Source organism: Somniosus microcephalus, chromosome 3 (assembly GCF_052327205.1).
Source record: "Somniosus microcephalus isolate GS21.2 chromosome 3, FLI_Smic_1.0, whole genome shotgun sequence".
Taxonomy (NCBI): Eukaryota; Metazoa; Chordata; class Chondrichthyes; order Squaliformes; family Somniosidae; genus Somniosus; species Somniosus microcephalus.
In genome coordinates this window covers 242,479,271-242,501,766 of record NC_140989.1, presented here as the reverse complement: position 1 = coordinate 242,501,766, position 22,496 = coordinate 242,479,271, and the positions used below count along the sequence as shown (strand labels likewise).

Sequence of the window (22,496 nt, the reverse complement as noted above, 5' to 3'; positions counted from 1 at the left end):
CTGACCCCCCCCCACACACACACAAACCCCCGACCCACACACCCCCTGCCCCACACACACACATACCCCCGCCCTCCTGCCCCCCACACACACAACCCCTCATGCCCCTCCCGCTGCCCACACACACACACTCCCCGCCCCCACACCCCTCCCCCTGCTCCCACACGCACACTCCCCGGCCCACACCCCTCCCCCTGCCCCCACACGCACACTCCCCGGCCCACACCCCTCCCCCTGCCCCCACACGCACACTCCCCGGCCCACACCCCTCCCCCTGCCCCCACACGCACACTCCCCGGCCCACACCCCTCCCCCTGCCCCCACACGCACATACTCTCTGCCCCCATACCCTTCTTCCTGCCCCCACACCTTTCTCCCTGCCCTCCACACCCTTCCCCTGCCCCACACACACACACTCTCAGCCCCCTTGCCACCCCGCCCCCCCCACACACACACCCCCCCCCCACACACACATATTCCCTGCACCCCCCCCACACACACACACACGCACACACACACCCGACCCCCTCTTATTATGGATTCCTCCACCAGAGGATATAGTTTCTCTGTATCTACCCAATAGAATCTCTTTATAACATTAAGCACCTTGATTAGTTCACCCCTCAGCCTTCTAACTCACGGGAATACAAGCCAAGATTATGCAACCAGCCCCTGATAATTTAACCCTTTCAGCCCTGGTATCATTCTGGTGTCCCATTGTTCCTGAGTGCTGATGATTGTGATCCTTGCACTGTAAGTCTGCTCTAATGGTGAAAATCCAACTTGAGGCAAACACTGGTTCTACTGAATCGAGCGAGATCAAACCCTTCATTAATTATCGCTGTGAGCTTTGCTTTGGAATCTTTCTTATTAACACAGTAAGAGCTCATTGCTGTCTTCTGACCCTGACTGTACCCTTGGCTCTCTCTGACGATGTTCTCTTGGTATTGTAAGTGCACTTACTCTGTTGCTGTCCTCGATCTGCTTTTTGCTTAATAAACCTACTTTTGTATTCATAACTATTTCTTGTATTCTTCTTCTCGTCTTTTTTCAAAGGCAATGCTAGACCCTGTTTATTCCCTTTCAGACTTCTAGCTAAAAATCACAATAATGTGCAAAAGCTTAGAGCGGCTCAAATCTTGTACAGCACTCAGGAGGTGTGCACCTGTACAGTGTTTTTAAGACTAACTCCGCCACTGTGAGCAATCACTTACAAAGCATAATTCCACACTCCTAAAGGGAAGCTGTTCTTGCAGACAGTGAGGGAGTCAGCGGGTGTGAGGTGGGGGCGGGGTGGGATGCTACATTTGATCCCCAATTCTCCACGCTTCCTGTGAACAGGGCTCCACACCAGGACTGCAGGGATCACAGGCACACCCCTATGATCAATTCTTGGCACTGTGAAGTGATTATAACATTGCACAATGTTTTCTGCATGTAATAATCCCCAGCATCGCTTGAAATACTTCCAGAGCATTGCTTGCCCATGTGAGCATTGTGCAAGCCTGGACACTGGGAAGGCTATTCTACCATGGTCGCCATGTTAAGATCATTACTGTCTCCTCTCGCATTTTTCAGCAGGGGTCACTGAACAATGACTATGAGCGGAAACTCTAGCTGATCTGCACTAACCATGAGACACAGAAGGTAGTTGTAGCATCCCTACCACTCCAGCGACTGAGGTTTTTAAAAATTCATTCTCAGGATATGGGCGTCGCTGGCAAGGCCAGCTTTTATTGCCCATCCCTAATTGCCCTCGAGAAGGTGGTGGTGAGCTGCCTTCTTGAACCGCTGCAGTCCATGTGGTGAAGGTACTCCCACAGTGCTGTTAGGTAGAGATGAGCCTACATTCATTGACAACCAAGCATGTTTGGCTTTTTTATAAACTTTTGTTGGTCTACTCTACTGCAGCAAAACCAATGCTGCAAACTGTGAGCCACCTGACCACTTCCAATGCACATCCCCGATTTAAGGCTTAATCCTCCACCAGTAAAATATCTCCAAGAGCTTTGTTAGTATTGAACAGCAGAGTTTCCATTTTAATGATATAGGGCCTTGGAAAATATATTCTCCTAAATGGCAGTACATAGAGCTGCCAAAACACACAGATTCCCTTCATATCCTCTACAACATATTTACACGTACTAAAATATGTTGAACAGAACTCTTATTCATAGAATCTTTGAATCATAGAAATTTACAGCACAGAAGGAGGCCATTGGGCCCATCTTGTCCGTGCCGGCCAATAAAGAGCTATCCGGCCTAATCCCACTTTCCAGCACTTGGTCTGTAGCGGTTACGGCACTTCAAGTGCATATCCAAGTACTTTTTAAATTTGATGAGGGTTTCTGCCTCTACCACCCTTTCAGGCAGTGAGTTCCAGACCCCCACCACTCTCTGGGTAAAAAAATGTCTCCTCAAATCCCCTCTAAACCTCCGACCAATTACTTTAAATCTATGCCCCCTGGTTATTGACCCTTCTGCTAAGGGAAATGGGTCCTTCCTATCCACTTTATCTAAACCCCTCATAACTTTATAGACCTTATTGTGAATAAGTTGGCCATCATCTTTTAGATCTAACTTCAGAATATTCTCAGTTGATCTCAACTATTTTCTTTCTTCACTTTCTTCCAGTTGGTCATACGGTACATGAGCTATGTCTGCTGTACTGCAATGGAAAAAAAACCTGTATAAAATACCTACCTTAGTTGGTTTTATTCCTCACAGGTCTTCTTTGAATCACTTTGGTACAGAGACCCTTACTAGCCCTTACCTACTATAAAAAAGTTATTCCTATTCATAACTTTTTCTTGTATTCTCTTTCTTGTTTCACAACTAAACAAAGCGTCTGTTAACAGATCTCTGAAATTCAAGTCAGCTAGCAGTGTTTTTACATAGAATTTGCAGTACAGAAACAGGCCATTCGGCCCAACTAGTGGTTTTTATGCTCCGGACGAGCCTCCTCTCACCCTACTGCATCCAACCCGATCAGCATATCCTTTACTCCCTTTCTCCCTCATGTAATTATCTAGCTTCCCTTAAAGGCATCTATGCTATTCCCCTCAACCACTCCATGTGGTAGAAAGTTCCAATTATTACCAGTATATTATTATATTATCACCTATTACAATGGCAACTTTAGAAACCTTCAGTTGAATGAATGGAGAAAAATGTTTCTGTAGTTCTGTGGCCTGAAGACATAGCTGTTGAGGAATGCAGTAAGCGTTGGGACAATTCAATTCAAAACCACTTGAAAACCACAGAATCTAGAGATTTGTGACCTCTCCATACAGCTAAATTTCCAATTAAAGGATGATGGTCAATTTGATATATTTAGGATTAACAAGATGTTTACTGGTGAACACTGGTTTGGAATTAAACAGCAAGTACAGTCCTTGCAACACTTTACTTGTCCCATAGTTCTATTTATTACAATTTTAGACAAAAACTGCTTAGACGTTCTTACGGAGATGTAGTAGGAACATAGGAACTGGAGTAAACCATTCAAGCCCTTTGAGCCTGTTCCACCATTCAATTAGATCATGGCTGATCTGTAACATTCAGGAATTATAGAGCATACATTAAACTGTATGACTTTGATAAGTTTTTGCCGACATTAAAACTGTCATTTTAAGTATTCCCTCTACACACTATGTGGCTCTGGTTTTATGTTTATGGTGAGCAATGATATGGTCTAACGAGATGCTTGAGATGCACACTGAAGTAATGAGATAGCACAGAGGAATATTAACACATAAAGGGTAACCACATTAATAATGCAGATAAATGGAATGGTAGGAACGATGAATAGGGAAACTAGGAGGCTAGTGAATAATTGAGGTGATGAGTAATATACAAATGCTTAGTGAGAGAAGAAGTGACAAAGTAAAAATGGAAAATAAGCATTTTGAATTTATAGCTGCACAGAACTCTGCTTTGCTTGACTAAAGCCAGAAAATGCTGAATTTTAGTCATGATGTTCTCCTTGCTTAGAATTACCTAAGAAAGAATATGTGAGGGTTTATTTTGTTGAAAACCAGGATTCTTCACCTCATGGAGTGGATGGAGAGGGTGGAGAGAGAGATTTAAGTTAGCCAAGTGAGTGACCGAATCAAACTTTTAAAATCAAAAGCATGGGGGGGAGGGGAATGTTGGGGTAGCAGCAGGGGGGGCAAATGATGGGAAAGGAATCAAAGGAACAAGCTGTCTTTGTATCAATGCTAGGAGAATTATAAGGAAGTAAAGGAGCAAAGTAACTCGAAGCACGAATCCGGCCGGAAGGACACAATGTGGCAGAAATTTCACATACCCGGCTGCAGTCCTCACAAAACCCGGAATTAAATATGCCACGATACAGGTGCCTGGAATTCCTGCCGGCTCTCCCGCGCTCCCATCGCAACAGCCATATACTCCATTTATCCAGCATTCCCACCAAAGTTACGGCGGGAGATCGGGAGAGCTCCGCATAAATGCGACCCCAGAATTTTTGGAAGGGGGTGGGATCGGTGGTATTAAGGAAGGCCCCCCCATTGCGGGGTGAGAAAGGGAGGGTCTCGACAAGTCCACTCAACAGCTGGAAGCACCAAAGCTAAGGAACGGGAAAGGGCGCAGTATCTTACAGACCTAGGGCCGTGATGGCGTAAGAGAAGACAATAGCTCAGGAGAGCTGTGAGAAGAAAGGATAGACTTGGAGAAAATGTTTCCGCTTGTGGGGAATCCAAAACTAGGGGCCATAAATATAAGATAGTCACTAATAAATCCAATAAGGAATTTAGGAGAAAGCTCTTTACCCAGAGGGTGGTTCGAATGTGGAACTTGCTACCACAGGGAGTGGTTGAGGTGAATAGCACAGATGCATTTCAGGGGAAGCTAGATAAACATGAGGGAGAAAGAAATAGAAGTATATGTTGATGGGGTGAGATGAAGTAGGGTGAGAGGAGGCTCGAGTGGAGCATAAACACTGGCATAGACCAGTTGGGCCGAATGGCCTGTTTCTGTGCTGTAAATTCTATGTGAAAAATGTGGTAATAATGAGAGCTTTCAACTTGCATATAGCTTGGAGGAGAAATAGCTGGACAGGTAAGAAGGGGATTAGACTAATTGATTTCTAAAGCAACATCTCTTCAACCCAACAAAGCAGCAGACAATCCTTGGTATAGTTATGAGTGGCAAACTATAATTAGCACTCTGGCATGAAGGGAGGATCCTGGGAACAGTGACCATAATATGATTTGGATTCACGAGGTGGCTTGGAGAGGAGAAAGGAGAGTTACGAACCAAGGTTTTTGGATTTAAGCATGACTTAACTTCGAAGGGATGAGGAAAGAACTGACTTGAATCTGGTGGGAGAAATTATTATTTGGTAAGTATGATTGAGGCTTGCTCCCAGTAGTTTTTTTACCCTGATTCGCAATACAAGAAGCAGCTTCCATTAAAGTGAGACCACACTCCCCCCTACTTGCCATAGAGGGAGTGCAACGAAGGTTCATCAGACTGGTTCATGGGATGGGGGGATGATCCTAGGAGGAGATATTGAGTAGACTAGGCCTATATTCTCTAGAGTTTAGAAGATTGAGAGGTGATCTCATGCAGGGGAGTCTAGAACCAGGGGTCACAGTCTCATAATAAGGGGTCGGCCATTTAGGACTAAGATGAGGAGAAATTTCTTCACTCGGAGGGTGGTAAATCTTTAGAATTCTCTATCCCAGAGGGCTGTGGAGGCTCAGTCGTTGAGTATATTCAAGACAGAGATCGATAGATTTTTGGATATTAAGGGAATCAAAGGATATGGGGATAGTGCAGGAAAGTGGAGTTGAGGTACAAGATCAGCCATGATATTATTGAATGGCAGAGCAGGCTCGAAGGACCAAATGGCCTTCTCCAGCTCCTGTTTCTTATGTTCTTATCTGAAACTTAACCTTGTGTGTTAAGTAGCATGTGGGGAATGGCGTCCCATAGGGCACACAATCCTGCCCTTTTGTTGTTGTAAACTTGATGTAGGATTCCATTATGTCTCCTGCCACTTCGAGAGATAATATAAGTAAACCAGGCAGTACTTGTAACAGGCTAAACTGGTTTACTCACGAATCGAGTTATTTATGGAAGCAAGCAATTTAGGCGAGATATTGAAGAGTGCAATGCAGTACCAGGAATCCAGAAACCACTAACAAGGGGTAAACAAGCAAACCAGCCAAACATGACCCTTTAATTTAAGTTTGAGACGAAGAACTGCTCGGGAAGCAAATAAGAAATTGTGTTCCTTCGCGAAAACAGAATATCTGGGCCTGAAGTTTCCGCTCGATTCCGCTGGTTTTTTTCAGTGCAGTTCCCCCGATATCAGCATAACCGACGCAAAAGATCATGGAATTTTAAGCGCAAATTCGGCGCAACTTGAGTTTCCGCCATCTTTTGTGCTGCTTTAAAAACATCATGCCCACAAAACTGGCCACGCCCCCCAGGGTGAATTCATCGCCATGGCGACGTTCCGATAATTGCGCCTGTTTGCGGGCCTTCAAGAAGGCTCCGAATCTTTTGGGCTCAAGGACACTAATAGGTCCGTTTCAAAACGTTTTCACTTTTTTGTTAATTTACTAAAGAACTGACCCCAATCTAACTAGAAAAGTTTTTTTTTTAAGTGTCATTTTCATTCATTTAAAATCGGGTTACTCACAGGTGATGGATTGACCCTGGGATTTAAATGTTTATTTTTTGTGATAAATCCATTTTCAGCTGTATTAGTCGAACTGCACCAAGTTACCACTCTTAAATATATCAAGGAATATTTTTTAAAGCAACATTTGCTTTTTAAATTGCGTTTTAAAACGCTTGCGCTGGTTTATGGCAGATTTTGCATCTGACGATATGCAAATGAGTTTGAGCGGAAAATCGAGGGGGGAGGTTGGGGAAACACTTTTCAAAACGGGCGCAGTTTTGGGCACAATTTGCGCCGGAATCACAGATCGCGCCAAAAGTGGAAACTCGACCCCAGTATCTGTGAATTCTGTAAACAAATGGGCTGTAATTTTCTCTTCGCGGCCAGTGCCACTGGAACTGTGGTGAAGCAGCTTTTGAATTAGTTCGACTGACCCATCGTACTCCCCAGGCAGATTTCCTTGGGTAAGATTCATTTGATTAAATTTGGCAGTTATGGTATTCCTGCCGGTGCTTCCCGCTGGGGGCATTGGGGTGGAAAATGGTTGCTACTGCTGGAGACAGCTGCCTGCAACAATGTGGAATGGCAGGCAGTCTTGAAGATTAAAAAACAAACCTCCTGGCCCTAAAGAAATGACAACATTTACTAATGTAACATTACACTGCAATTGATTTCATTTTTAGCTGTGATTAAAAAGTGACCAAAATGTTTAAATTTTACATTAAGCAATGAAAGAATAAGGTATTGGGCCGAGGTACCAGGAATATGTGAATACCTTTTGATAGGGTCCACTGAAAGAGTCTGTTTGAGCTCCAGAGATGGTCCGCATTAAAGCAAGATCTAATGAGGTCCTTATACACAACCATGGTAAAGCATTTTATGGAACCGTTCATGGCACTTCCTAAGCTGTGTAAGGAAATGGAAAGTGTGAAATGGAATCCATCAAATCTTTTAAGACCTCCTCAGTGCCGCCTCTCTTCCCCCCCACCCCCCAAGGGAAAAATAATTAAAGTTATTTTTGGACAATGCTCAATTATTTGTACACCACTGTTCCATTGAGCAGAGATGCTTTACTGCAGTGTTGGGTTATGATAGCTTCCAATACGGATATACCAGTCTGCTGGCACTCAGTGGGTTGAGTGTAGCAGTACATGTAGGCCCTCTGGTTGAGATGCCTTCAAGTAGCAGCCCATTCAGGCGGAAGGAATGGCCTGTTTGTTTTGCTGCACAAGAAAGAGGTTTCTCTTGTAGACCAGTCACAGAGCAGCAAGGAAAGGAATGGCACAAAACTCTGTGATCTGGCTGCCTCCGTGAAGGCCATCTGAAGGAGGCCAATAAATGGGTATAGAAAGATAAAAATACATGGAAAATGTAATTAAGCCAGTTTTGAACTTACACTGGGGCTGGTTGGGGGGGGGGGGTGGTTGAGGGGATCATACTTGTTAATAATAGTGATGCCAAATATTTATTTTTTATTTAATATGACTTCTAAAATGTCTAATTTGTGTATGTGTATATATGAATATTCAGCCTATATCCCAATCCCATTTAAGATATATTGTTGCAAATTTTGAATGTAGGGATATGCCTGGAAAATGTGAACATTAAAATATTGGATCTCTTGATGCTGATGAACACTTATTAAATATGATTTTTTTATTGTGCCACTCTTAAATTATCAGTCTTTTTCTGCACAATATAGAGTGAAATGTCAGTATATTGTAATTGTCCCATTATTATTACTGAATGTGTATGAATCTGTGACTGCCGATTAATAATTCTTTTCTCGCTATGTCTTGTTCTCCTTTACTTTCCCTGTTGCTTTAATGCTGTCTGAGCTCTTATTTTATAAGGTAAGACACTTCTGCTGTTTGCTCCTGTCACGTTATTCGAGAATTTCTTTTTCATCTTCCCCCTTCCCTCCTGTCTCTCTTTCCGATTACAAATATGGGCCTGGAGTTTCCGTTGGGTGGCGCTGGTTTTTACAACACAATTCGCCCGAAATCAGCCAAACCAACGCAACAGATCACAGAATTTTAAGCGCAGGTTACGTCCAGCGATAATCGAGATTCCACGATCTTTAGCGCTGCTTTAAAAAACATCATTAGTTTTTCTGCATCATTTTCAGTTATTTAAAATCGTGTTACTCACAGGTGGTGGATTAGACACTGATTTAAAATGCTTATTTTTTGTGATAAACCCATTCCCCGCTGTATGAATCAAACTGTGCCAAGATACCCCTCTTAAATATATCAAGGAATATTTTTTAAAGCAAATTTTTTTTTGTTGAAAAATTACGTTCTAAACCGCTGCCTGATTGTGCTGGTTCGTGGCAGATTTTACGTTCGCCGATATACAAATAAGTGGAAACTTGAGGGGGGAAAAAAACACTTCTCAAAATTAGCACAATTTGGGGGGCACTTTGCGCCCGGATCACCAACTGCGGAAACTGCAGGCCAATGTATTTCTGGTCACAGCAAATTATTCGCTATCAGTTGTTAAAGTAGTTGATAATTGTAACAATCTGTGTTGTAAGGATGGGTGCAAGAAGGAAGCTAATTAGGATTTTTTCTTTCCTCCATAATTTTTTTTGTCAGTTGACCAAAGCATGTTTGAGAATTCTAATACCGCGCCGACACCAAAACTTCACCACGCCAGGGCCTCCGTCTCCACTAAAGGGGCCCTGGCCGGCTCCTCGACGGCCATTGCTGCCGAGTTGGGCGGGAGGTCGGGCAGTGGCAGCATCAACAGCCAGCACTTGAAGAGTGCCATCAACTTGGGGAAGGCCATGGGGGCAAAGGTCAACGACCTGCTTCGAAGAAAGGAGCAGAGCACGGCGATGGATGTCGGTGTGACCGAAGTCAACAAGAATGCAGAAGGGGCTCTTTCAATGCCAGGCAGGGATGAGAAAGGACCCACGACCAACAACGGAATGTAAGTAGAGCTGCTTCTGGATCAGGGTGCTGTAGTCTGTCCACCACCATGTTCAGCTGGACTGGTGACTAACAATGCACGGATATTCTGATGTATTGTAGCATATGAGGGATGTGGTGGTCATTACAGACAGTTTCCCTGGTAAATTACACAGAATTTACAGCACAGAAACAGGCCATTTGGCCCAACTGGTCTGTTCCAGTGTTTATGCTCCACACGAGCCTCCTCCCACCCTACTTCATCTAACCCTAACAGCATAAACTTCTGTTCCTTTCTCCCTCATGTATTTATCTAGCTTCCCCTTAAATGCATTCTCTAGATATGTTTGTCAGATCGGCAACAGTTGCATTGGTGCACAACATGCCTGACCCACAGATGGGTTTTAATGTTATCAAGCAAAAATTGTGGAAGTTATTTTATGTTTCATATACATATTTCGGAATGTCGCTGTACTTCTCCATATTCTTTGACGTCGGTATAACTTGGCACAATGCCTGTTGGAAAAGCGCATTGGGTTCCCTGGCACTTGGGCTCTGCTGGCATGGCTCTCCAAGCACAAGGAGCAGTGCCTCATTAAGGGGAGTTGGTCGCATCCTCTGGTGTTGAGTTGGGAGGGTGGGGGAGAGTATAAGGATGCTGCATTATCTCACGCAGGATGCCTGTCAAGGGAGCGCTGGCTTCCTGTCCAGCCAGGGATCTGGGATTTTTTGGGCCCGGCCCTAGTTAATTATCTTGCCGAGCTCCTGACCAATATTGGGTCTGGTGCTGGAGGTTTGCCAAAAGGGAGGATGGAAATTACAAACCTTAAAGAACTGCTTCAAAAACTTTAAAGGGATGCAGCCACTCAAAAATGGTCACGGCTATAGGGGTAAACATTTTTGCAGCCTTTACACAGGTTGTAGGAGGTATAAATCAGTGGCCGCCAAAATAAATTTGGAAGCAGGAAACGGAGGCTGTGGACAAGTGATGGAGCGACGGAGCCCCTGAACCTCGATTGATGGCCAGGCGAGTGAGATCAAGGCTGTCCCATTTGGCACTCCAGCGCACCCTTCCTCAGAGGACAGCAGTGCAGTGTGCCTGGCAGAAAAGTGCATGCCCGAATCATAGGAACAGGAATAGGCCATTCAGCCCCTCAAACCTGTTCGGTCATTGTACAAGATCATGACTGATCTGTACTTCAGTGCTGTGTACTTGGCCCACAGGATCTAGAAACGGATGGCACATCTGGAAGAAAATTTCAAGGTAAAATAGCCCAACAGTACCATTGGTCAGGTAGATGGCTCAAGTATGCATACACAAAGGCCGCGATCTTACCTGAAGAGGCGCGTTGGGGGCGGGACTGCTGCCTTCCGGGTTCTAGTCCCACCCCCAGCGACGTCCGACGTACAGACGCTATTTTGCATCAGTTGGCCTTGTTAAGCCCGCCCTGCAGGCTTGCTGGCCAATTAAGAGAAAGCCGGTGTCAGTTGATGACGCGTCATCTGCTGGTTTTCTTAAAGGGGACATGCTTATTTTTTTTTGACAGGTGATTTTTCAGTGTTTGACAGCATTGAGGTGCTGCAAACACTGACACTCACTGTACAAAGGTGGCCCTTGCACCTAGACTCTCCAGTGACTCCCTCCTTAGGATAAAACAGATGGCAGCTGCAGGTGAGGTTACAGAAGCGATCTGTCACTGGTGAGAGAGGTTCTCCCAATGAGTTGGAACTAGACAAACACTTCAAACCTTATTACCTGCAGAAAAGTCTAAAAACATAAAAAATGATTTTTCCAGCATTTCCTTACCTCTGAAACTCACCAGTGTACCATTGGATCCTTCACACCACTTCTGCAGCTGTCACCAATGAAGAAACATTACAGTAGACTCACAACACGCCACACCTTCCTGGTGTGGGGTCCAGACATCGGGAAGCCAGCAGTCGACCTGGCAAAAGTGCAAAAAGCCTCTTAACTGCCTGTTAACTACCCGTTAACAAGCAGTTAAGTGGCTGTAATCCTCTTCCCACCGCTAGGAGTCGGGTCCCTGCGCAAATCGGGGACCCGACTCCCGGGAAGATTGATTGGGAGCGGGTTCGAGACCCGCTGCCAAAATTTTTAATTTTGCCAGCAGCCTCGCCTCCAAACCCAACCCCTGAGCGCCGACAAAATCGCCCCCAAAGTGTTGTCTGTCAACCAGTTTCCCATTGACATACTACAGGCTCATGCAGGAGATTCCAGGAAAGCACACATTAAAGCTGCAACTTACAACTTAAACTCTGTGTAAACGAACTTTCTCCTCCCCTCTGTTCTAAATCTCTTGGATTTAATTTGGTATCTACTGCCCCTCATTCTAGACCCCTCAACTACTGGAAACAGACTACTTCTATCTACCTTTTCCCATTCTATCAGAAATCTAAACATTTCTATCATATTGCCCGTAATCACTTCTGTTCTAATGAGAAAAGACCCAATTTTTAAACTATTTCTTTGTATATCTGTTTCCTCATACCAAGCAGTATCCTATTGAATCTGTGTTGAAACTTCTCTGAAACTTCTCTAAAGCTTCGATATCCTTCTTATCGTGTGGAGCCCAATACTGCACCCAGCTCTCTAACTGAGGTCTAAGATTTTATATAGGTGTATCGGTAATTGTTGGCTTTTATATGCAATACCTCTTGAGTTAAAATCTAGAATTTCTTTAGAATTTTTTACAGCCTTATCGACCTGAGATCTTTCATGTCCTGTGAACCTGTACCACCAAATCCCTCCTCTTCTACAGCTCTGAGCTGACAGGGTTAGATGAAGAGGAGTGGGAGGAGGCTCATGTGGAGTATAAACCCCGGCATAGGTCAGTTGGGCCTAATGGACATATTCTCGGTTGTAGTCCTTGAACGTGTTGTCGCCTCCCAAATCCGTGCCCATCTTTCCTGCAATTCCATGTTTGAATCCCTCCAATCAGGTTTCCGCCCTTGCCACAGTACCGAAACTGTAACGTCCGTGTGTAATTGAGACACGGACTGCAGAAGTTGGTTATAACAGGTGTTTACTGAATGGAGACAAAACTGGAACTACTATACAAAGTTACTACACAGGCTTATATACAGGGGTGGTCACTACTGGTACTGCAGTATACAGGGGCTGCAGAATATAGTTCCTTCTTCAAGGTACATACACTACAGAAATGGCTCTCATCAAAGTCACAAATGACATTCTTTGTGACTGTGACAAAGGTAAGCTATCCTTCCTCGTCCTTCTTGACTTGTCTGCAGCTTTTGACATGGTTGACCACACCATCCTTCTCCAATGCCTCCCTACTGTTGTCCAGCTGGGTGGGACTGCACTCGCCTGGTTCCATTCTTATCTATCTAATCGTAGCCAAAGAATCACCTGCAACGGCTTCTCTTCCCACTCCCGCATTGTTACCCTGGTGTCCCCCAAGGATCTATCCTTGGCCCCCTCCTATTTCTCATCTACATGTTGCTCCTTGGTGACATCATCTGAAAACACAGCGTCAGTTTCCACATTTACACTGACGACACCCAGCTCTACCTCACTACGTCTTCTCTCGACCCCTCCATGGTGTCTAAATTGTCAGACTGCTTGTCCGACATACAGTTCTGGATGAGCAAAAATTTTCTCCAATTAAATATTGGGAAAACCGAAGTCATTGTTTTCGGTCCCCGCCACAAACTCCGTTCCCTAACCACTGACTCCATCCCTCTCCCTAACATCTGTCTGAGGCTGAACCACACTGTTCGCAACCTTGGTGTCATATTTGACCCTGAAATGAGCTTCTGACCACATATCTGCAGCATAACAAAGACCGCCTACTTCCATCGCCCGTCTCCGCCCCTGCCTCAGCTCATCCGCTCCTGAAACCCTCATCCATGCCTTTGTTGCCTCTAGACTTGACTATTCCAACACACTCCTGGCTGGCCTACCACATTCCACCTGACGTAAACTTGAGGTCATCCAAAACTCACTGCCCATGTCCTAACTCGCACCAAGTCCCGTTCACCCATCACCCCTGTGCGCGCTGACCTACATTGGCTTCCGGTTAAGCAGCGCCTCGATTTCAAAATTCTCATCCTTGTTTTCAAATTCCTCCATGGCCTCATCCCTCCCTATCTCTGTAATCTCCTTCAGCCCCACAACCCCCCCCCCCCCCCGATATATCTGCGTTCCTCTAATTCTGCCCTCTTGAGGATCCCTGATTATAATCGCTCAACCTTTGGTGGCCGTGCCTTCTGTTGCCTAGGCCCCAAGCTCTGGAATTCCCTGCCTAAACCTCTCCACCTCGCTACCTCTCTTTCCTCCTTTAAGACGCTCGTTAAAACCTACCTCTTTGACCAAGCTTTTGGTCATCTGCCCTAATTTATCCTTGTGTGGATCGGAGTCAAAAATTTTTTTTTCTTAAAATACTCCTGTGAAGCACCTTGGGGCGTTTTACTACATTAAAGGCACTATTTAAATACAAGTTGTTGTTGTAGATTCTACATAATCTGTGTAATTCTACGTAACAAGCACCCTTAGAAGACACATCTTCGCAGGGCTTCACACATTAAACCATTGTATCGCAACTTAGCTGCATGATGGAGGATCACTTGCACACAGGACATGCTGCAGGTTGGGTCGTGTCTCTCGTTGTGTATGTGTTGCTTCAACTTACAACACCTGACCACAACTCACATGCTGGCATGGAAAGATCATACAGGATAGGAAATGACTTGCCGCCCGTTCCCTTGGAGAACTTGCGTCTTGCATATAAGATTATGGATGGAATATGGGAAAGTTAAAGAAAGAAAGACTTGCATTTATATAGCACCTTTTACGACCTCAGGATGTCCCAAAGTGCTTTACAGCCAATAAATTACTTTTGAAGTGTAGTCACTGTTGTAATGTAGGAAATGCAGAAGCCAATTTATGCACAGCAAGCTCCCACAAACAGCAATGTGATAATGACCAGATAATCTGTTTCTAGGTGTTGGTTGAGGGATAAATATTGGCCAGCACACCGGGGAGAAGTCCCCTGCTCTTCTTCGAATAGTGCCATGGGATCTTTTGCACCCACTTGAGAGAGCAGACAGGGCCTCGGTTTAACGTCTCATCTGAAGGACAGCACCTCTGACAGTGCAGCACTCCGTTAATACTACACTGGAGTGTCTGCCTGAACAGCCATATACCCACACCACAGGCTGCAGTTAATGACGATCATGCCCCATCAAGGGTGCAGTGAGAAGAACCTGGTAACTTTAGCAGCTTCTGGGCACCACGCTAAGGCAATCTCCACTCTTCCTCTGCCGTTCATCCCACTGTGCAGCAAATGGAGGAATAACAACAAGTATACATTCCTCTCACAACATGCTGTATAAACGTAATGAGAATTTACAGCATGTGTATGGTAAATCAGCAGAAAAGGAGTTCAAATGACTGCGTTAACGCATTTTTCTCAGATCCAAAAATGTTTGATAATGACAGGGCATGTCTGTATTGAGGTACTTTTTAAAATGACTGTCACACTATCCAAAAATGACATTGCGACTTCCCTCATCCCCAACTGCCGTGTGCCTCTGTTTGTCGGGTTTGCTGTGTGTCACAGATTTGTTCTCTTTTATACCCAGCTGCATTAAAGGCACATTTACAGACTGGGTCAATGTCTGGTCACAAATCAGTCTGATCGAATGTACCCCTCACTCTGTAAACTGTTGCCTTTCCACCATGTCTCTGGCTCAGGTAGAGTGGCTGATATGACAGCCTATTGCATCTGTCAAGGGTCCATGTTGCTGCTTGGGTAAAGGGATCAGGCGGCATCAGCCTGTGAGTGTTCACAATCTGCCTGGGGACACTGCATTCTGTATTCTCTGAGGGACCTACTCCTACAGGTACAGACTGATTTATAAACAGACATTTGGCCCACTTCTTCAATGCAACTGGGCAAAATAGAACACTAATGTTTCCTACATTACAACAATGACTACACTTTAAAACTACTTAATTGGCTGCAAAGCACTTTGGGACGTTCTGAGGTCATGAAAGGTGCTATACAAATGCAAGTGTTTCTTTATTGCATTCTACTGAACTGGATTGTGCTAAATTGCATTCTATGCAGGTGCACAGTAAGAAGGTGCATTTAAAGTGTCACATCAAGATTAGCAAGCATTTCAGGGTTTTATTCGAATTTAAGATAAACTTGTTTGTCAGGTCTGATATATTCTCCTTTGCTCTAACTACCCATTAATCATGGGCGCGGAATGCAAAAGTCACGCTATTTATTGCTTTTCAGTTGAATGTTTTTCACAAGGGGACGAACCTCCCATCAGCCACATTAAGAGCTCATCTTTGGGCGCTGCACAGTTCAGAAATTGCAAGTGATTTTGTTCACAGGGAGGCCGCGGCACTTCAAACCTTTGCATCCACGTGGCGCCTTTCACATCAAAACGGGGCAAAGCACGTTACGTGTAATAAATTTCTTTCTGAAGGGCAGTGAACAATGTTAAGTAGGTCTGAGCAACTACAATAACAACGTGCAATTATTGACTGCCTTTAACATAGTAAAACGTCCCAAGATGCAACACAGGAGTGTTTTCACAGAATCACAGAAACCCCACAGTGCAGATAGAGGCCATTTCGGCCCATCGAGCCTGCACCGACACATATCCCACCCGATCCCTGTAACCCCTACACCAACACATATCCCACCCTATCCCCGTAACCCCACGTATTTAATCCCCCTAACACTAAGGGTCAATTTATCATAGCCAATCAACCTAACCCGCACATCTTTGGACTGTGGGAGGAAACCGGAGCACCCGGAGAAAACCCACGCAAACACGGGGAGAATGTGCAAACTCCGACAAAATTTGACACCGAGAGACATCAGGACAGGTGACCAAAAGCTTGGACAAAGAGGTAGATTTTAAGGAGCGACTTAAAAGAGGAGAGAGAGGCGGAGAGGTTTAGGGACAAAAATTTAAAGTGAACGTATTAACCAGTGCAATAAAAGTAGCACCCAGACAAATTAAATCCCAAACAACAACTTGCAAAGAGAATAAAAGATTGTTTGAAGTAATACAATCAAGGAGTTCCAGTGACATCCTAAAGCTCCAGGACTATGGCTCATTCAGTCTAACATACTTTCCCTTTTTACAATTACTCATTCCAATGGTTGTCTTCATTGATCAGCATCCCCATTCGAGTTTTGTTATTGAAGTTCATACATGCTGTGTCACCAATCATTTGTTTCTGCAGCTTCACATAACATAATGCAAAGAGGAAGTTCTGCTTAGAATAAATAAGTAATAGTTTCGCTGAAAAAGTAACAGCACGAGAGATGGGAAAGGAAGAGTGGGAGTGGTGGTTTTGGAATGTGCGAGCCACCGGCAGGAAAACTGGCCTACAATGGACCTGCAGAGTGTTTTTTTCCCCCAGCAGTGGGCTGCAGACAGGCAGCAGAGGGCAAGAGTACGTCACCAAAGGAGGGGAGAGGAGGGAGGCCAGCCAAGTAACTGGTGGCCACGCCATGACATTGAAAAATAATTAAATATTAGTTATTAAAAGATATTGATCTGGTAGAATGTGAAATATAAATACTGATTGCTGGGATTTCAATTAACAAATGTAATTAGTTTGAATATTCTCGGGGCTGGGGAAGGAATGCGAAAAGCTTTTGAAGCCAAAAGAATACATTTTGGGCTGGCATGTGCTCAACAGTGACACCCAGTGGCAAAAGCATGAAACCGCAGGTAGACCTAGAACCGTTTGTTAAAAAAGAAAATAACTTGCATTTATATAGTGTTTTTCAATACCTCAGGGCGCTTTACAGCCAATGAAGTACTTTTGAAGTATAGTCACGGTTGTAATATAGGAAATGAGGCAGCCAATTTGCACACAGCAAACTCCCACAAACAGCAACGTGATAATGACCAGATCATCGGTTTTAATGTTGTTGGTTGAGGGATGAATACTGGCCAGGACACTGGGGAGAACGCCCCTGCTCGCCTTCAAAATAGTGCCATGGGATCTTTTACGTCCACTTGAGAAGGGAGACGGAGCCTCGGTTTAACATCTCATCCGAAAGACAGCGCCTCCGACAGTGCAGCACTCCCTCAGTATTGAGTGCCAGCCTAGATTTTGTGCTCAAGTCTCTGGAGTGGAATTTGAATCCACAACCTTCTGACTCCGAGGCGAGCCTGCTACCACTGAGCCAAGGCTGTGTTCTAATGTCACACATTGTCATATTAATGGGAAAATCCTATTCAAAGGGCACGCATCACTAGGTGTGGACACCATTAATATTGGCTGTTGGCATAGGACTTTTGAATGGATAGATGTCACATCATTAATGATACATTGACAGTACATTTACACTGGTGCAGTGTGGGATGGTTTTCTAAACCAGGCCTGTATTTTACTGTTGCAGTGCTGCTGTTGCTATCAGCTTGCCCAGTTGGTCACACTGTTCCTCTAAATCAGGAGGTCGTGGGTCAAGCCTCACTAAAGGACTTGCACATAATCTAGGCTGACATTCCAGTTCAGTATCAAGGGAGTGCTGCATTGTCAGAGGTGCTGTCTTTTGGATGAGATGTTAAACCGAGTCATACCAATGTTCCTCCTTGAGCCAACATCACAAAAACCAGATTAACTAGTTTTTAACTCATTTGCTATTTGTGGGAACTTACTGTGCACAAATTGACTGCCACGTTTGCCTACATAACAGTGACTACCTTTCAAACGAATTGATTGGAACATAAAATACTTTTCGATCTCCTCATGGTAAAGCAAAGTTCTATATAAATGCATATTTTTTCTAGGAAGACCATCTATTGAAAATATTCTGCTAAGCCTGCCCCCGACAGACACACACACATACACACACACTATTGCTGTTGCAGTGGGTAATGTGTTCTGTAATATTTGGTTTTGGCTGCAGTAATGTAGAAGTATGACTTTTGTGCTAGATGTCTTGTGAATGAATGCTCATGAGCTGCAACCTTAGGTTTGCAAGTCATAAACCACCATAGAGATTTGACTTCTGCATTGGTTGTTATGGTGACTGAGTGTATGTTAATTATATCTACTGAATTACTGTATTTAAATGAATATATGAATATTTGATGCTAACTTGAGCAATGCTGTTTAATAATTCATTTTTTGCACCCTAGCACAGAAAATTGTACTTATTGTTGGCTTAAGTACCAATGCAAATAATATTATCTCCCAGACTTCTGTGTAAGCTGCACCCGAGCTGTGCTTCCCTCAGCTGGTCAAAGTCATGTGTGAATCTGAACCGATCCCAACAGGGCAAGTTCAGAAATGCATCTAAATAGAACCAAAACTGAAACAACAACTTACATTTATATAGCACCTTTAACATAGTAAAATGTCACAAGGTGCTTCACAGGAGCGTTATCAGACAAAAACTGACACTGAGCTGAAGAAGGAGACATTAGGACAGTCAAAGAGGTAGGTTTTAAGGAACATCTTAAAGGAGGATAGAGAGGCGGAGAGGTTTCGGGATGGAATTCCAGAGCGGAGGGCCTAGGCAGCTGAAGTCATGGCCGCCATAAGTGTTCATTTGTACCTGAGGCTACAAAAGTCTCTGCTTTTAAGTAACTTGTATCCAGTTAATGGAGAGGGAGAAAATCAAAAATCGGAATCCTTGCAAAAGGACTTGCTGCAAAATTTGACTTTCAGCCCTGTTCTAATTCCTCTCCTCTCCTGTGATTGGAGTTGTTTTCCTTTCCATCCTACTCTGTTCCTTTGCCTCTGAGACAAGGGACAAGATGCTCAATTGGTAAGGAACAGCCTTTACAACTGGTAGAGTTAAGTAAGCAGCAAGAGAAAACATTAGCGCTCTCCTTAACGGCAGGTGAGGAGAGAAGTTGAACCCACGTAGGTTTACGAAAGTCTTGCTTTCCAGTGTGCTGTCTGATTCACGATTTTGCTTGTGCCTGAAATGTCTTATATATTAGACGTTAACCTCTGCGCTTCTTCTTTAATTGTAGTCAGAGCTTTTTGGACACATTCCCTCGACTAGAGCCACCTCCACCAACAGTCAAAAAGAGGACACCTCGAGCACTGAAGACTACTCAGGACATGATGATATCATCCGTGCCAGTGGTTCACAGCAGTGATGTTTCTGACCTATCTATCTCAGCCGCCCCTGATGAAACAGCGCTGCAAAAAAACGGGACAGTTGAAAGTAAGGCTGACGGTGTGGAAACTGCGCTCACGAGCAGTGTGGAGAATTTAACTTCCAACATCACCGCCAAGGCCAAATCAGAGAATGAGCTCTGCAGCACACTGGGGGGTGTAGAGGACCTTGCCAAGCCTGCCCTCTCAGTGCCTGATCTTCTAAATAAGGAGCCCGTGGACGTCAAACTCAAGCCAACTGGTCATGAGAAACGGATGGCCTCCTCCCCGCATGCCGACAAGGCTTGTTTGCGGATCAGCATTAGTGAAGATGACCTTTTAGGGAATGACTCTGAAGACTCTGGAGTGCCAAGACAAAGATGCTCCAGTGTTGAAAATGAAGAACGCCATCCAGACTTGCTGTCATTCGACTAGGCTGCTGTGGGGATCTTGCTTCACAAGTTAACACTGGAACTGCAGTATCCCCTTCCGTTGAATGGTCTCAAAAGGGGGGAAATTCACTGTAACGTGCTTTAGCCTTTTCCAAAGTTTCACACCAATTCTCGTTCTTCCGCAATTAATTTTAGCCCGGTGGAGTTTGGTGTTGTGGTTTAACAAAGAGGTGAGGTGGCCTTTACTAGGCAGAAGTTTGGCTTTGAGCCTGAGTTTTAAACGGACTGATGAGCCAACTTTGTACTCAGCATAGGAAGCCCCCCAATCACGAGTACTGTTTTCAGAGTGCAAATTGCCCACTGTACGCTTGAAACATTGAGAGATGGCTAAAGTAGAATGCAGAGAGTTTTTAAAACTAGGGCCTTGAAATTACACTAGAGAACGAATGGCTTATGCATTTGTCCTGACTTCCTCTCTCCTATTTTTAACAGTGCAGTTAATCTATTTATTTTAAACAAGTTAACCCCTCTGCTAAAATAGTGGAGAGACTTCATTTCGGACCAATGCATCAACCATTCATACCTCCTCTCCCACGATGTAACCTCAAGGCTTAGATTTTAATGGTAGCTAAAGCTATGAAAGTCAACAAATCCAGACACAGTTCTACCTGTTCACCAAAGTGACTAACAACTTTTCACCATGTGCAAAGCCTGTATGTAATAAGACAACATTAAGTGCCTGGATTATGTCTTGTGCACTTGAAACATTGCCACTGTAAAATGTTGTTTGTAAACACATCGTTAAATATTATTTCATACAAACACTTTCTGCAAACTGATTGCAAAATGAAGTAAACATCACAGTCTGTTGGAAGTGCGTTGTAGATTATTTGAAAAAGTATTGGAATCTTAAAATCAGAACAAGGGAAACTGTATGCAAGGAATATACAGTGAATTGTATTGTAATTTTAAAATGAAAGTTAATGTTTTTTAGGAAAGAAGAATTTATTTTAGGTTAATATTACTACATCACTGACTAAATCAAATAAATCTTTATAAAGTGCATCATTTTATTAAAAGTCTAGATGTCATACTGCCTTAATAATAATCTGTTTGAAGAAGCTCGTCCTGTTTTAGGAGATGGATTATTTAAATATACCACAATTTGCTTACTTGCCAATTGTCTGTCTATCAGATAGCTGCTCCCTGTACTAATGGACTCCACACATTCAGACTAACTCACAATGTGCTGCTCTCCAGAATTCCAGTCTAGACAGGAATTATTTCCAAAGGTGTTTTGGTGAAGTCGATTTATTTAATTTTTTTTTTTGGTTTTACGGTTTATTAATTGTAATTATTTCTGTTACTCATCACATAGCAAAGTTTCAGTCATGGAATAAGATAACTCCTCTCCCCCCACCCCCATATCCACTTCATAGTCCTCTTCATAGTTGTTCATTACTATGGCAAGAATGAAGAGCGAATTGTGCATTCATTGTGAGTTTTAACGCATCAGTGCACAAACCTAAATGTTAAAACCCACACTGTATGGAGTAGTGCTATGAGAGTGCAGGATTTTGTTCTTGTTTTAATGTGATTAATATTCATTACTCTCAGCCTGAAGAAGTGGTGGGGTGGGGTGGTAGGGGATTGCCATTATATCTGCCAATTGATGTCAACCTTCTGAAAATCTACTGGTATTTGTAGAAGTGATCTCAAAGTTTGATTCATGTTTCAGATATAGTTGTTTTATTCAAATGTTAACACTCCAATCCTTTAGCATTTTTATGCATTATTTTATAAACTGAAATCCTTAAAAATAAATTCACAAATGTTTTGTGGTTTTCTTTCACATTTTAATGATGGCTTGTGCAGTCTCTCTGAATCGCTTTGATATATTTATGCACTCCCACCTTGAGTTGCACAGAATGAGTATACCATTGTAGCTTGCAATGTTGTAGGCAGCCCACATTCTTTATAATTCACTGCCACGTACATTTATATTGTGTAATTAGACAGACTGCACCTGTGGAAGAGTGTACAGAAAAATTAAATCATTAAATTTCTTTTAATTCAGTGGTACATTTGTTGCTGTAATGAGACATTTTAGATTGCATTAAAAATTAAATTTACCTGGAATTGTTGGCAAGACTTTAAGAAAGAAAGTGTCAGCCCTCCATCGGTGGAACTGAGAGATTATTAATTCTAGGGTTAGGATCACCATCAATTCTAAGATGTCTTTAAAAGCACTTTCTTCAATTCCTGGGTCCAAAGCCAGCAGAGTTGTTATTTGGTTTATTATTAAAGGGAATTGGATAAATATTTGAAAAGAAAAATTTTGCAGGGTGATGGGGGAAAGAGCAGAGGAGTGGAACTAATTGGATCGCACTGTCAGAGAGCTGACCAGA

General features: G+C 43.7%; 1 protein-coding gene across 3 annotated transcripts in view; it reads left to right on the top strand.

The window, feature by feature from the left end:
- Positions 1–21,948, top strand: part of nos1apa (nitric oxide synthase 1 (neuronal) adaptor protein a) — a 640,829-nt gene extending 618,881 nt beyond the window's left edge. For all 3 annotated transcript variants that reach the window (XM_085982290.1, XM_085982289.1, XM_085982288.1), the window contains 2 exons: positions 9,250–9,586; positions 19,570–21,948. In XM_085982290.1, the coding sequence (XP_085838416.1) occupies positions 9,250–9,586; positions 19,570–20,131 (899 nt within the window). In that variant the 3' untranslated portion in view covers positions 20,132–21,948. The remainder of the gene's footprint in view (positions 1–9,249; positions 9,587–19,569) is intronic.
- Positions 21,949–22,496: the final 548 nt, after the last annotated feature.